Source organism: Monomorium pharaonis, chromosome 2 (genome assembly GCF_013373865.1).
Source record: "Monomorium pharaonis isolate MP-MQ-018 chromosome 2, ASM1337386v2, whole genome shotgun sequence".
NCBI classification, from domain to species: domain Eukaryota; kingdom Metazoa; phylum Arthropoda; class Insecta; order Hymenoptera; family Formicidae; genus Monomorium; species Monomorium pharaonis.
Genome location: NC_050468.1, coordinates 12,682,175 through 12,697,290, shown reverse-complemented (window position 1 = coordinate 12,697,290; position 15,116 = coordinate 12,682,175). Strand labels below are relative to the sequence as shown.

The following is a 15,116-nucleotide window of genomic DNA, read 5'->3' as shown; positions in this document are numbered from 1 at the left end:
ATTCATTTTAACTTACCGCAATTTTTTGCTAATCTGCGATTCCATGGCCATAGAACAGATATTTATGTTTCACGAACATTAAATTAACATTAAATTTATTACAAAGGGACCGAAAGGTCGAATGTCCGGTGAACGCTCGTCTACCTGAGTGCTTCGCCCCATTTTTTTTGAAAATAAGTTACAAGGAGGTCTCTGATCACTTTCTAACTTTTCCTATCATATTCTAGAGGAAATTTCCTATCAATTTAAGCAGAATTTGAGAATTGCTAAAAAAACTTATTTTACACAAGGTTTCGTTTTGAATAACTTAATCATTTAATTATAATACCTATTATTGTTTTACATATGTAATAAAAAGTAACAAATAACTTGTTAAACATGTTTTTTGCATTATTGTTAAAATCTTTAGTATTTCAGTATTTCTATATATACATCTTTTTTTCTAGAAAAAAATTCTACAGATAAAAGTTTATTCTACAGATGTATTTCCAATGTCTGTATTCTCTATACTATACACACATATCTTTTTTTTAGTGATTGGATGTACTCCATAATTTACAACCATTCCCATTTGATGTTGAAGAAAGTCTATTGTTTTTGTTGCTAAAATTTTATTATTTGCATGTACTTCAGGATGTTGCATGAATTCATTTAACTGGAAAAATAATATAAATTTGTAAATTGTCAGTTAAGTAACACTTCAAGGGATATAGATGTGTCTTATGCATCAGTACAATATAATGTTATATTAAATAAGTTTTGATACTTGCAGATTTTTTGTTAAATTATGTATAAATTATAAGTATGCAATATAAATTCAATCTAAATATAATTTTTTTAGTAATGCGAGAGAAATTTTGTGACACAATTTTTACCTTCATCCATTTGCAATCAAAAATCTCTCGTTTACATTTCTCAATTTCAAAATTCTGAGGTGTTAGGTACGCAACCATGTATATATCCGAGCATCCGAAGAAATAATCATGCCCATGTCTAAAAGATATCAAACATTTGAATTCTGCCTGAATTCCCGTTTCTTCCAGAACTTCTCTTTTAGCTGCTGCTTCAATATTTTCTCCTAACAATTATAAATATACATGCACATATGTAACTAATATATGAGCAGTGTTGAGCATTAATCAATAAATTTATTTATTAACTAGAATCAACTAAAAATTTAAAATATGTACAAGATATATGGTAGCAGAAAAATTTAAACACTAATTCTAGATAAAATAAAATAAAAATTAAGAATAAAATTACGATGAAAAAAACACGTGAATTTTTAATTGGTTATTATAATCAAGAAAGTAATTATTAAATGAAATAGAGATTAAAAATTAATTTTTGCCCAACACTAATATACAAGACATAAGGATTTTGTTAGTACACCTGGTTCTACGTAGCCACCTGGAAGTTTCCACCAATTTCCTGTAGTGTATTTTTCTTTAATAACAAGAATTTCATTTGTATCTTTGTTGAATACAAATGCGCCAACACCTAAAAATGTGTGCGCATATTTCGGAACATTACATTGCTCGTCGGTGGGTAACCAACGATATAACATGACATATTCTTCTTTCGCATGATGAAAGATGAATCCCTGTCCCGTTAAAATCGGAACCCACTCGGTATGCGGAATGTGCACGCGAAACCATATAGTGCGTTTTCTGTCCCTTGTCCATTGTTCTAAAGAATCTATATATGAAAATATTTATATATTATGGCCTATATACAGAATAACATAAAAATGCATTAACATCTTTATAAGCTCGTTCCAAATACGGATCTTAGTATATGATACCCTCTAATCTCTATGTATTATTAAATATAATACATTAGTTAATATGTTAATATACTTAATTAATATAGATAGCACAAAAAAATTATCATAAATATTCATAAATATTTTACAAATTTATTTTCAAAAAATATTTTTTAAAGATTATATAATTATGTTTCATAAACCATTTAAAAATAATACAAAAATTATTATCAACAATATATAGAATATATTTTTAAAATGAAAAATATTTATGGTATATGAACTCGAAATATTTTTTATATTCTTTGATAACAATAGTATATTTATTTTAAATATTTTCATAAATATTTATCAATTTTTTTATACCTGGCAAACTCGGACATAGAAATATGTACAAAATATTTATCATAAATATTTTTCCTTTATAAATATTTTATAAATATTTTGTGCTATCTATATTAATATAAATTGTGTATACAATATATGTATATCAAGCTTATAAAAATATTAACGCACTTTTGTGTGTATGTGTATGCGTATATGCGTATCCGTGTGCATACGTGTGTCGTGTATGTGTGTGTAGTATTGTTTTATTTTATTTAACAAACTGCACTATAGTTAAATCAAAATTTTACATTCATAATATTTTCAATATTTGCCATTTTTTAATAGATACTATAAATATTATATATTATATATTATATATTAATAATAAATAAATATTGCAACACTTATTTTGCGTAGATTTAATTAATTATATTCTAAGATATGAATGTTTTTTCATTTATAGGAAAGTTTGTTAAAATGGTTAACACAGCTTGAACATTTGTTTTCCAAAAACAAACCTTGTCCGAGGATAAATTTTAACCTGAGAATTGTCTTCGGAAAATGGAGACATTTATATAATTTTATTTTATTTTGTATTTAAAAATTATTAAAGTTAGATTAAGTTAGGCTAGATTCTATGGAGAAATACTAAATATTAAGAATACGAATTCAAATGTTAGAATCGGTTTGTTCAATGAACACAAGTAAATAATAAGTTGTGTTATGTCTTGTACAACACAATAACTTACATCTTAAATCTTATAATAAGTGTAGCAAGTCTTAAATCATAAGAAACTATTGAATTTTATTTTATTATCATTAAAATTTACTACACCTATTGTAGATCCGACCTTACCAAAAACAAAGACTCAAGTCATAAAACTTGTTTTAAAATTGTAAGTTAGCCATTTTGTTAAGACCGGAACTATAATAGATGTAATAAATCTTAAGAGGATGCTGGAGATGGGTATGTTTTACCGATTAAACACGATTGTTGTTTTAGTAAAAAATCTTATTGTTGATTACACAAAATTAAAAATCCTTCAGAATTAAAATATAGATAATAACGGAGTGCGCTGTACATAAGTTTATATGAAAAACAAACAAAAATTAAAAAATTACAGTTTTGTTATCGACTCCTGCGGTCGACTCGTGAAAATATTTGCTGCGTATAAAAGTTTTGACTTTGTACGTATAAAACAAGCCTCGCACATTGCATTACAAAAAAGAACAGTTATGTGCTTTTAGAAATAAATCTATACGACGCTTCAGTATAATGATTTCTTTCGATGAAAATTCAATTCACAGATTTATATTAATATGTGTACTTTAATTCTGGAAAAGAATTTCCAAATTTACAAAAGAAATATATACGAAATCTTATTAATGATGTGCACGAATGACTCTACATTATCGACCCCGATCAAGTTTGAAAGGTAGTCCAGCCATTCCATAGTCCATATAGAGTCATTCGTGCACATCATTAAGACGATGCTGGACTGCCTCTCAAACTTGATCGAAGTCAATAATGTAGAGTCACTCGTACACATTATTAATAAGATTTCGTATATTTTTCTTTCATAGATTTGGAAATTCTTTTCCAGAATTAAAATACACATATTAATATCCATCTGTGAATTGGATTTTATATTGAAAAATTAAAGGAGCGCTGGCTGGATTTGAACTCGGAATCCCTTGTTCCTAACGATAGCTCTCTCACTGCTAGTCCATACGACTCCAACTGCTCTTGTTTATATTTTGTACGCTTATAAACCCAAGATTAGAACCACAGAATTCTCTCTATTTTATCGACACGAGTCCTTCTGACTCCGAATATCTTACAATATCGAGAAAAAAAATTTTTTTATTGCTCTACTTATCGATTTTTTACGCGTATATAACCTAAATTTTTGTTTCAGAATTTCGTCTCAATTAGGCACTAAAATCTAATTTTCGAAACTCGACACTGTTTGTTCGGGTAGCACTCACTTGGACACGGTTTAAATGGACACGGTGCTTTTGGACATAATATCTTGCGCACGGTTTAAATGGCTACGGTGCATTTGGACACAAAAAAAAATTTATTAAAAATGTATACCAGTTATATGCACACGTAAAATTTGACCACCAGATATTTGCACACGAAAAAATGCCCATCGTTCACTTGGACACGTAAAAGTTGCACACCATTCATTTGCACACCGCTCACTTGCCCACCACTCATTTGCAACTGAACGGTGTGCAACTGAACGGTGTGCAAATAAACAGTGTGCAACTGAACAGTGTGCATCTTTCCGTGTGCAAATGATCAGTACGCATCTTTCCGTGTGCAAATGATCAATGCGCATCTTTCCGTGTGCAAATGATCAGTGCGCATCTTTCCGTGTGCAAATGATCGGTGTGCACTTTCCATGTGCAAATGATCGGTGCGCATTTCTTGGTGTGCAAATGAGTGGTGGGCAAGTGAACGGTGTGCAAGTGAATGGTGTGCAACTTTTACGTGTCCAAGTGAACAGTGAGCATTTTTTCGTGCAAATATTCGGCGGTCAAATTTTACGTGTGTATATAACTGATGTACATTTTTAATAAAATTTCATTTGTGTCCAAATGCACAGTGTGCAAATACATGGTCATTTAAAACAGTGCGCAAGATATCGTGTCCAAAAGCACCGTGTCCATTTGAACCGTATACAAGTGCACCGCTCCCATTTGTTCTCGTCGTCTACTAGTCTGTGAATACGAATTTCGTAGGTATAAACTGTAGATCTTTTATATTAAGCAAACATTTTGTTATGATGTAACAGCAAATTAACAATTTTTTCCCGTTTTTGGAGGAAACTCCACTCCACAGACTAGTAGTAATGCGTATTCTTTTATTCTGGAGGATTTCCAAATCTATAAAAGAAATAAAAAGATATTATAAACCAAAAATTACTATCTTTTTGTCGGTAAAAACCTCTTAAGGGGATGCTGGACTGCCTTTCAAACTTGATCGGGGTCGATAATGTAGAGTCATTCGTGCACATCATTGATGAGATTTCGTATATATTTCTTTTATAGATTTGGAAATTCTTTTCCAAAATTAAAGTACACATATTAATATCCATCTGTAAATTAGACTTTATCTCGAAAACGAAAAATATTTTTTTTATTGCTCTAATACTTATCAACTTTTTACGCGTATATAACCTAAATTTTCGTTTCGCAATTTCGTCTCAATTAGGCACTAAAATATAATTTTCGAAACTCGACACTGTTCTCGTCGTCTACTAGCCTGTAAATACGAATTTCGTAAGTACAAACTGTAGATCTTTTATATTAAACAAACATTGTTATGACGGACAGCAAGTTAACAATTTTTTCCGTTTTTTGGTAGAAACTCCACTCCATAGACTGATAGCAATGCGTATTCTTTTATTCTAGAGGATTTCCAAATCTATAAAAAAAATAAAAAGATATTGCGAAACAAAAATTATTGTCTTTTTGTTGGTAAAACAGACAACTTCAGCAGCCCCTTAAGTTTTGAGAAAATAATCGATCACAATTGAATGTAAAAAGAATAATCGAATATAATTAGTCAATTCCTTTCGGCTTAAAGCTTAATACATCTATTCACAGATTAATAGACAGATAGCCAATGGTCTGAATTAAGGCTCCAACACACAATAATTGCCCCGTGTCTCAAGTCTTAAGCTAAAAAGCGATTCTTTTCGTGACTTAAGACTTGAGACACAAGATAGTTAAGGCCATTGCACGTAACCGTAAGAAATTGAGCAAATAATTGATTGATTAATTCGATCGGTTACGGCTAAATTGAGTAATGATTGGTCGAAATCTTACAGTTACGATTACAGAAATGTACGTGCAATGGCCTTTATTGTGTTATTAAAGACAATAAGATTCAAAGTGTAAAACATTGTCTCCAAGTCAACTGTTCTATTCAATGTTTACACATAAACATGTAGGCTGCTGGAGCTGGAATGACGGTCAAATTAAATCGGGATAAATAATCATTAGTACACATTATTAACAAGATTGCGTATGTATTTATCAGTACCCCGTAAAGACGGGGAGAGACCGGGAGAGATGGAGAGAAACGGAGAGAGACGGGGAGAGACCGGAAGAGACGGGTAAAGACGGGAAGAGACCGGGAGAGACCAAGAGAGATGGGGAGAGACCGGGAGAGACGGGGAGTGACGGGGAGAGACCGGGAGAGACGGGGAGAGATCGGGAGAGACGGGAAGAGACCGGAAGAGACCGAGAGAGGCGAAGAATGTTTCTATTGTGTTTAAATTAAGGCAATAAGAAAAATGAAGATGGCTGTTATTTTATTGAAAAAAAGGAACTTATTTAAAACAGTCTTTTGAATTGATTTCTAAATCCATGGCAGCTTTTAGAAAAAAATAACAAAATATTGATTCATAAAATTAATCAATAATAAATTAAATACATACACTCTAAGGGCCAGTTTCACAAACGTCGGTTAACTGCTAACGGGAGGTTAATAGATTTCTGTCTCTCCTTAGATAATAATATAGAAAAAGATAGGTAATCGATTAACCTCCCGTTAGCAGTTAACCGACGTTTGTGAAACTGGCCCTAATTCAAAATGCTTAATTAAAAAAAATGGGTATTTTAAAAAAAATTCGGTTTTTTTAATTGAAAATTATTTTAAAGTTTTAATAAAATAAGATTTATATTACATTATAATAAAAATACAAAACAATAAATAGAAACAAATAGAAACAATTAATTGAATACAGTGCTAAAGGCAATAAATAAATAAAGTAAGTTAGAAGTACGTGAATAAATGAATATTAGATTTATTAAAGATAGATAAATGCTTATTCAAAAATAAAATAAAAAGTAAAAGCAACAGTAAGGCAACTTTTGCAAGTTAAACAACGAAAGCAAAGAAAATTGAAAAAAAACGTAGCATAAAAATAGAGAGCCACAGCAACGCATGGCAGGGCATAGCTAGTTTTTTAAATAAAATTACTCAAAACAATCATAAGATGACAAAATAAATTCAGTATTTTATTTGTGAACTAAGTTTACGTAGAGTAACAAAAAAACATTGTTTCTTATGTGGGAATGTAATTTCCTTTTTATAAATTTTTAACTTAGAAAAAAATAAAAATAATTTTAAAATAATTAATAGTAAAGTTAATAAAATTGTTTAAAAAATTAAAGTTAAAAATTAAATCATCCAAAATAAATTATATAAAAAATTAATTTTTAATTTTATTATGTAACTTTTAACATTTTAATTACTACTTACAAGGGAACCCAAAAATTCAAATTTTACTGAAACTTGGCATAAATTTAGAAGGGATAAATACATGAATTTAGAAATTTTTTGTTTGGGCTCAAAAACAGTTTGAAGGGGTAAAACCATCCTTCAAAGATTAAGATATTTTTACCTTTTCTCAATATATCTCATAAAATATCAAAATATCAAAAAATGTTTTATACAAAAATTTTACAGCATAAATCCCTCTATTTAACTATGCTATTCATTTTTTGAACAAAATCCCCAAAATAAATAGCATAGTTAAATAGAGGTATTTATGCTGTAAAACTTTTGTATAAAACATTTTTTGATATTTTGTTTAAAAGATCGAGAAAAGGCAAAAATGTCTCTACCTTTGAAAGATGGTTTCACCCCTTCAAACTGTTTTTGAGCTCAAACAGAAAATTTATAAATTGATGTATTTATCCCTTCTACATTTATGCCAAGTTTAATTAAAATCAGAATTTTCAGGTTTGCAAGGTTCCTTTGTTAACCTTACTCTATACATATATATTATGAAATAGCCACTAAATCTTTTATACTATCTACAGAGAAAGTAATCATTTTACATAGATTGTAATACATCATTGTGTTAACACTGACCAAATGTATAATACTAATATAGCATAAAGATTTATAAAAGACTTATAAAAATGGAACAGATGCAAGCATTTATTCTCTACTTTTTTTAATCTCTACAGCGTAAAGCCTCCTAAATAATGTAAATATTGGAATTACTTTATTTACTATTCTATTGTGCACAGGTCTAACTTACACTTAAACATCAAAAAGTATTTGTAAAATTGGCCTAGTTTACATCGTGCATTTGATACGCGTATCAAATAGTAAATAACTAGTGAATGTGTTTAATCATTGGCTGATCAGCTTAAATTCACTACTTGATACGCGTATCAAATGCACGATGTAAACTAGGCCACTATGTATTAAAAAAACTGTATATAAAAGTTTATATATATATATATATATATATATATATATATATATATATATATATAATTAATCGTATCTCTATAAATATGAAAAGATTCAAAAGAAGGAAAGAGATGCGTCTACCTTTGAGACGCTGTGCGAATATTTTATTGTCGCAGGCCTCCTCAACCGAGTCGATCGTAATACCATTATAGTGATCGTTAAGACCTTTAAAGATTTGGCGAGCCATTGTTGCGTCCAACATGCCCAATTGCCCAACATGTGCACTATGCGAAAGAAGAACGAATGAGTTTCGTGCTGTTAATGTTCTCGAAACACGAAGCAATCTCGCACTCTGCATCGAGTACAATCAAATGACTAAGTGCAAGAACAGATTGTCAAGTGGCCATCGCGCAATTTCACTTCTGAGAACAAGTCGGATTATTGAGATACGCACATCACCAATCGTACGCAGTTGACGTAATTGATAATTTTTTATTACTTTATATTTCTGTTTACGTATCACCAGCCCCACGTGTCATCCAATAGCAACATAACATAACATAACCTTGACGCGTCAAGCCTTGATTAAACTTTAGGGCTCCCGCACAGACTTTTGCATAACGCACAGTGGGTGCGTTCGGGGAGACGCTATTAGCATTATCAGCATCATTGTTTGCTCTTGGTAGCTGCACTGCTGTACTGGTGCAATAAGTTACTGTCTCTTTCTATTTGACACCAATAGAAAGAGATAGTTACATGAAATTTTTCACTTTTCACGTTTTCGCCCTAAGAAAAAAGTTACATGATCGCTGCCCTCGAGTGTGCGACGGCTCACGCCGATCGCAACCGAGCGCGCGTGCCTCACGGATAGGGGGAGTGCGATGTGTGCGTGAGTGTGCCCGGGCTTGAAATCGCATCACAGCTTCCAGTTCCAGTAGAAACCGATATTAAATTCGATTCGCACCGGAATAGGATCAGATTGAAGACTACGGTGGAAACTAGACCTATGGTGACGTATCATATCGCGGTACGTGTAAATTCAGTAAATTGTTGCAAAATGGAAAGAATGCTCGAAGAACGGAAAGCAGGAGAGAGTCTAAGGGAAAGAGTCTGCTTTGGAGACAGAGACGGCGTGGAAGAACTCTTGATTCTAGGCGTCGACGTTAACACGCGAGATGTCAACGGATGGTACATACATTCCAACCTTGATTTAGGGAGCTTTCCAGCAAGTGACAAAGTGACACAGTAGTATTTTTGTCTTTCTTTGATATTTAGTAAGAGACAAGGACAAAATTACTGCTGTGTCAATTTGTCTTTGCTGGAAAACTCCCTTAGTTATCTTTGCATATGCAGAATCACACACAAATCATGTTCCTTTCACATAGATTTATTTCCAAGATTTTTAAAAATTCTATATACATAAAGCCAGGGTTGGGTCAGTTAATATATTTTTCTAACTAAATTAAATTAATGTTAATTATAAAATAATTCAGTTAAGTTAAAAGTTACATAAATAAACAACTAACTCTGTTAAAATTACAATTAATTTAACTCAAGTTAAAGTAAAAGTTAATTTTAAGAAGCTTTATTTATATAACTTATTTCAATCAGATTACCAACATAATCATCAAATATGTTTAACATTTTATTTATAAATTAAGTTATAATTTTAATTACATGAAATAACAAAAAAGTATTGTTTTCATGCAGGAATGTATTTTATTTTATAATTTTTCTCTTTTGCTCAAATAAAATTTTTAATTTTGGACAAAAGGTAATAAGTTAAAGTTTATACGTTTCAAAAATTACTAGTTAAAGTTAAAAATTAAATTACTTAAAATTAAGTAAACTAAATTAAGTTATTAACTTTTTAACTTTATTATTAACTTTCAACTTTTTAACTAGTTACTACCCAACCCCAAACTTATGCTCACTTGTATTCATTAAATAGAACCCCGCTATTGCTTGGGATACCACAATCTAATGCCAATGCGAAAATTAGATTTATTTATCAAGATACACATTTCTAAAACTGAATTGTTTATTCTTCGTTCATTCGTGTTTCTCAAGGACTGCTCTACATTGGGCATGCAAAAAAGGATACATGGATATTGCTTTCTTGCTCTTGAAGTATGGTGCCGATAAAAATCTACGATCCGAGATTGGCGAAACTCCTGCATCTGTTTGCAGCAAACCATTTTTATCTGATTTTGAACGATTGTGTATCTTACATGATTCATCATTACATGCAGTCACATCCACGTATGCTCCACCAGATTTTTTGCGAGCTGCAAATTCCTCCACAATTAGAAATAATATACATGACAAAAGCAGACTCCTCACACCATTTCAAGATGGTTCGATATATATTGATTTAATTCCTTTAGTTAGATAACAGTTATTTGTTCTAAATTCACCTAGAAAAAATTAAATTATAATCTTTTTTATAACATTATATTATTAAAAAATTTGTATACTTATATCAATTTACTCAACTATTAAGTTTTGATTATTATTGTTATATGTATTTAACTTAAAATAAATGGTATTTAAAAAATAATTTTTAAGGGAATATTCTTGCTTTTGAATTTCAAAATATAATTATTTTTTAGTATTTTTTAATAATTTGAATTTTGAGAAAAAAAACAGATTAAAGGTAAGAGAGTTGTAGAAATTTTTATTAACATAAAAACTGTTTACAGAATTTTAAATGTCTCAAAATTGTCACAACTTTAAATTTTAATCTGATTGACTCAAAAATTTTACAAGATATTCACATTTTCTCATCTGACATTTTTCATCCTTAAATAAAAAATTCAAACCTTTTAAGTTTTTTGATATTGAAAAAAAAACTTAGAATAGCAAATAAATTTTTTTCCAAAGGTTTGCCATTTTTGAAAAAATCAATTTTTTACATATGGTTATATATAATTAAATGAGAATTTTATTTATGTAGATTAAAAATTTATTGAACATTTTACTTCAAATAATTACTGCATCTAAAATCATGACAATACTGAGTCAGTATTTTTTCTATATTATTCATCTGGATATGCTCATACAGATTTGCAAATTATCGCCAAAAATATCCTTTTTAATGTATAAAAAAATATTTAAATGTCAAAGAATAAATGTGCTCAGTTTCAAGTTTTTTAATTTAAAAAGATACACAAGTGAACTGAAAGCAAGAATATATGCTCCCTTAAGAAACTAGTCAATATGAAGTATTTATTATATCATATACAATTTCATTTCAATGTATTTTTAGAATTGGTACTAAAAATCCGAGTCGCCAACACATCTGATCCAGATTTTATAGAAGTAGATTTACCCCGAAGTGAATTAACATATCAGGCCCTATTGCATCTGTGTTGCAAGGAATTGGATTTGAATTTACAGCAAATTCACAAATTACGAAAATTACCTAATACCAAATTGAGAAGAGACAAGGATATTCAGAGGCTTCAGAACTTTCAAGAGGTCGAAGTTGTCATAGATACGACGAATGTATACAAGAATATGCAAAATACCAATGGTATCACCAATAGTTTGCCAACGTTACCAGCTAATGGATATCAGAGTATATCTAAGAAGGATCAGACTATTTTGTATTGACTATTTGCACCGAGAAGAATTTTTTTCGCATTTCAAGAGAATTTCAAGAATTTACACATAATCTAGTATATTAATAAAAAGGAAACTATTTGTTAAACAATAAACTACATTTTTTTACCAAATAATATTTAAGAGACGATATGTTTCGAAGTAATTACATAATATTTAGTCTGCGTTTTGATATTCCCATCAAATTAAAAATATTAAAAATCTAAACTTCATGTTGTATATATTATAGATTTTCAATACTGATTTTGAAATATAATCTTAATATGCTTCATATCTAAAGATAATGATTTTTCACACACTTAAAAGAATTATGGAAGTATTACTTTAATAATAATTCATCTAGTCTACTTTCCGATTTTTAAAAGATTTTCCTGTTTTGTTCTAACTTAGAATCAAATAAAAATGTCAGTTCAAAATGAAATTCCGCGCATAAAAAAAATACGTGTCTCTGATTTTGTGTTCATATTTCATGGAGAATCAAATTGGCGTCGGACGCCTTTGACATTTTTTTTGTTAGTAGGACGAAAGTTACGTTCTTTTTAAAATGCTGATAGATTTTCAATTGTTAAAATTTCTCTAATATTTTTCCTAATATTCGAAATAAATTTTGTAAAAAAAACTAAATGTACATAGTTTCATGTTTATAACTTTTATATTTTCCCAAAAATTTCGAAAAATAAAAACGTCAATATCAAAAGCGAAAATAAGAATAAAGAGATGATTTTCCTGGATTAAAAAATTAGAAAGATTATAGTCTCAAATGAAAAGATCCATATAAATGTCAAAATAAGTATTAAATATCAAGTAAAAAGTAATAATAGACAAAAATCTTCATGTAAATGTGTAAAATGAAAAAATAAATGGTAAATGATAATCGATTGATGAAAGAACACAAATAAGCGAAAATAACTATCGACCAGAAACAATTTCTGTTCACGGAATACCTATAAAAATAATTTGTTAAGTAACAATATATTTTTAATATTCAATACTAGTGTTAAAAAGATACAATGATTAAACAATGACAAAAAATATTTAATGTTAAATTACCATTTAAATTATTCAAGTTTAATATATATAATATTATATATTTATAACTATTTTTGTGATTATTTCTTTTTACAAGATTTTAAATTAACATAACAGAATTTCCAATTTTATCTTAATTCTTAGTTTCTCTTTTTACAATTTTCTTATTTCGTTGTTTCTTTGTATTTTTAATGATAACTGTGCCTTCAGGTTTAACGGTGACCATGGTATTAGATACGAATGTTGAAAGATCCCCTTCTACATCACGATAAGCTTTTGGTCTCTTTGGCTGTATCACAATCATACGTGAATCAACAGTGTTCTTATTCTCTAAAATGAATAAACATGTTTAAGAGAACTATATCATTGATAAATTCAATAAACCATTTTTTCAAGAACTTACTTAATGTCACATAAAAGGGCAATGCTAAGCCAGTTGTTCCTTTTAATCGGAGAGCTCGTATGTTTTCCCAACCACCAGGATACATTTTGGCCAGTTTTTTGCAGGCGATTAGTACATTTTTCAAAATTTTTTTCTTATCCATAGCAGTGTTCCCAATTTGCATTGAATGAGTATCACCATGAGAATGAAGTTGCATACTGGTTTTCCTCAATGCATAATCAATCTCGTGCTTTAAGTCTTTGCTTTCCATTCTTATCGAAGTCGGCAACTTCCTTCTTTTGGAGAAATGCTTTCCTAACAAGTGAGACATATGACCGGCGATTCGGCCATCGACGAGAAAGTGATCATAACTGCCTAAAAGCTTCTTCTTTAATTCAAATTGATCAAATTCGGTTTTTACTCGATTCATGGGTATTATCTCATTCACGCAAGTGCACCCATGTTTGTCCAACAAATTTCTATAGTGTTCTATCGTTGGTTCATAATCCTTTCTCCTTCCTCTTTCCAAATCGCAAACAAATAAAGCTATTTCATCATCTGGAGCCACTATTGAATATGGTAGCAATCTGTAAATAAACAATTTTAAAGGAATAATGAATTCAATAAGAACAAATGTTTTACTGCACACAAGGTATCATCATTATATAAATTTATAATCAGAAAATCTCATAAGGATCCATTGGCAATTACAAGATATAATCATGTTAGATTTTCATTATAAAGAAAAAGAGAGAAAGAAATCCATTTTACTGATAAAAAATGTAATTACTCATTTTACTTTTTTTTCTTTTAAGTAAAAGTATCTTTAATAAATATTTTTTTGATAATAATCCCAATATAGCTGTTCCAAAATTTACTGCAAATACTAAAAATCTATGATTTATATATCCTTATGTATACTATAGATTTTCAATACAAGCAGTTTTAATATTTATCGCAAATTTTAGAAAAATTCATTGTCATGTACTTAAAAAATAATTTATATTCCTTTAAGAATATTGTAAAATTGAAGAAAAATAGATTAAGCAAATCAAATTTTTATTTAAATTCAATATTCTTGATTAAAGTGTTAAATTATTAGAGTTTAGAATATAATTTAAATAAATTTATTTCTATGGTATCTTAAATCAAGTAATTGATGTATTTTGCTGTGTATAAGTAAAAATTGATTAAGGCCTACGAATTCACTCACATTCTCATTTGCCTGCGAGGCATTTCTGGGACTCTAATGCTAGTCACTTGCATGAATATCGGCTGAGCTTCTTCGGCGAGAAGAGTGTTCTTCTTCTTTAACTGTTCTTGAGTCAAGTGAAAAATTGCAGAAATGCACTGTGAAATTTGCTTTTTCGATAATTCCTTTAGATCAAATTCCTTTGTCTCCGTTTTTGTTTCGGATTCGGAACTCGTCCGTTTTCGCTTACACGCAACATGTGATTCTGGATTTTTTCGTTTCATCTTTTGTATCTGCTTCATTTTCTGTATTTGAATAAATCTGTTTCATGCATTTGGCATACCTCTATTATTTTTTTTATTAATCTCTTCTCTCAATTTAAGATCGTGTAACCACGTGGCAACTAAAAAGTTAAAACTCGATACCATTGGATACCATATGAAGACTAGAACCAGAGAGGACCTGAGAGCGGCCACCGCGGCTTTTTTCGTGCAACGTGCAACCACAGTTTAGCTATAACCAGTTACGACAGTACAGTTGGAACCTTTGATGGTTATGTTACTTGTGGTTT

At 29.7% G+C, this 15,116-nt stretch overlaps 3 protein-coding genes across 4 annotated transcripts; 1 reads left to right on the top strand and 2 right to left on the bottom strand.

Annotated features, from left to right (window-relative positions):
- Nucleotides 1-381: 381 nt before the first annotated feature.
- On the bottom strand, nucleotides 382-8,955 carry LOC105836818 (nucleoside diphosphate-linked moiety X motif 6). 2 transcript variants are annotated; one of them, XM_012681109.3, is made up of 5 exons: nucleotides 8,818-8,955; nucleotides 8,460-8,740; nucleotides 1,393-1,698; nucleotides 876-1,078; nucleotides 382-655 (listed from the first exon to the last, which is right to left on the bottom strand). In XM_012681109.3, exons 2-5 carry the CDS (start codon nucleotides 8,674-8,676, stop codon nucleotides 470-472), a joined length of 912 nt encoding a protein of 303 aa, XP_012536563.1. In that variant the 5' UTR covers nucleotides 8,677-8,740; nucleotides 8,818-8,955; the 3' UTR covers nucleotides 382-469. The 2 variants fall into 2 exon arrangements, with proteins under 2 accessions (XP_012536563.1, XP_012536564.1); XM_012681110.3 differs by having other exon boundaries at nucleotides 8,460-8,602; nucleotides 8,773-8,914.
- Nucleotides 8,956-9,174: 219 nt separating this feature from the next.
- LOC105829011 (ankyrin repeat domain-containing protein 40) lies at nucleotides 9,175-12,213 on the top strand. Its single transcript, XM_012667623.3, has 3 exons — nucleotides 9,175-9,506; nucleotides 10,389-10,675; nucleotides 11,587-12,213. Exons 1-3 carry the CDS (start codon nucleotides 9,325-9,327, stop codon nucleotides 11,931-11,933), a joined length of 816 nt encoding a protein of 271 aa, XP_012523077.1. The 5' UTR covers nucleotides 9,175-9,324; the 3' UTR covers nucleotides 11,934-12,213.
- An 851-nt stretch (nucleotides 12,214-13,064) lies between these two features.
- LOC105829012 (ribosomal L1 domain-containing protein CG13096) lies at nucleotides 13,065-15,116 on the bottom strand. Its single transcript, XM_012667624.3, has 3 exons — nucleotides 14,567-15,116; nucleotides 13,375-13,940; nucleotides 13,065-13,301 (listed from the first exon to the last, which is right to left on the bottom strand). The coding sequence occupies exons 1-3, from the start codon at nucleotides 14,845-14,847 to the stop codon at nucleotides 13,105-13,107; spliced, it is 1,044 nt and encodes a 347-aa protein (XP_012523078.1). The 5' UTR covers nucleotides 14,848-15,116; the 3' UTR covers nucleotides 13,065-13,104.

Excerpts from the sequence above, each read along its gene's own strand:
- LOC105829012 (XM_012667624.3), bottom strand. The coding sequence starts at position 14,847 with ATGAAGCAGATACAAAAGATGAAACGAAAAAATCCAGAATCACATGTT. Across the intron at positions 13,941-14,566 it reads CCTCGCAGGCAAATGAGAAT|ATTGCTACCATATTCAATAG; the intron begins GTGAGTGAATTC and ends GTTTATTTACAG. Across the intron at positions 13,302-13,374 it reads GCCCTTTTATGTGACATTAA|AGAATAAGAACACTGTTGAT; the intron begins GTAAGTTCTTGA and ends TATTCATTTTAG.
- LOC105829011 (XM_012667623.3), top strand. The coding sequence starts at position 9,325 with ATGGTGACGTATCATATCGCGGTACGTGTAAATTCAGTAAATTGTTGC. Across the intron at positions 9,507-10,388 it reads ACGCGAGATGTCAACGGATG|GACTGCTCTACATTGGGCAT; the intron begins GTACATACATTC and ends GTGTTTCTCAAG. Across the intron at positions 10,676-11,586 it reads CCTCACACCATTTCAAGATG|AATTGGTACTAAAAATCCGA; the intron begins GTTCGATATATA and ends ATGTATTTTTAG.
- LOC105836818 (XM_012681109.3), bottom strand. The coding sequence starts at position 8,676 with ATGCAGAGTGCGAGATTGCTTCGTGTTTCGAGAACATTAACAGCACGA. Across the intron at positions 1,699-8,459 it reads ATTCGCACAGCGTCTCAAAG|ATTCTTTAGAACAATGGACA; the intron begins GTAGACGCATCT and ends TTTCATATATAG. Across the intron at positions 656-875 it reads TTGATTGCAAATGGATGAAG|TTAAATGAATTCATGCAACA; the intron begins GTAAAAATTGTG and ends TTATTTTTCCAG.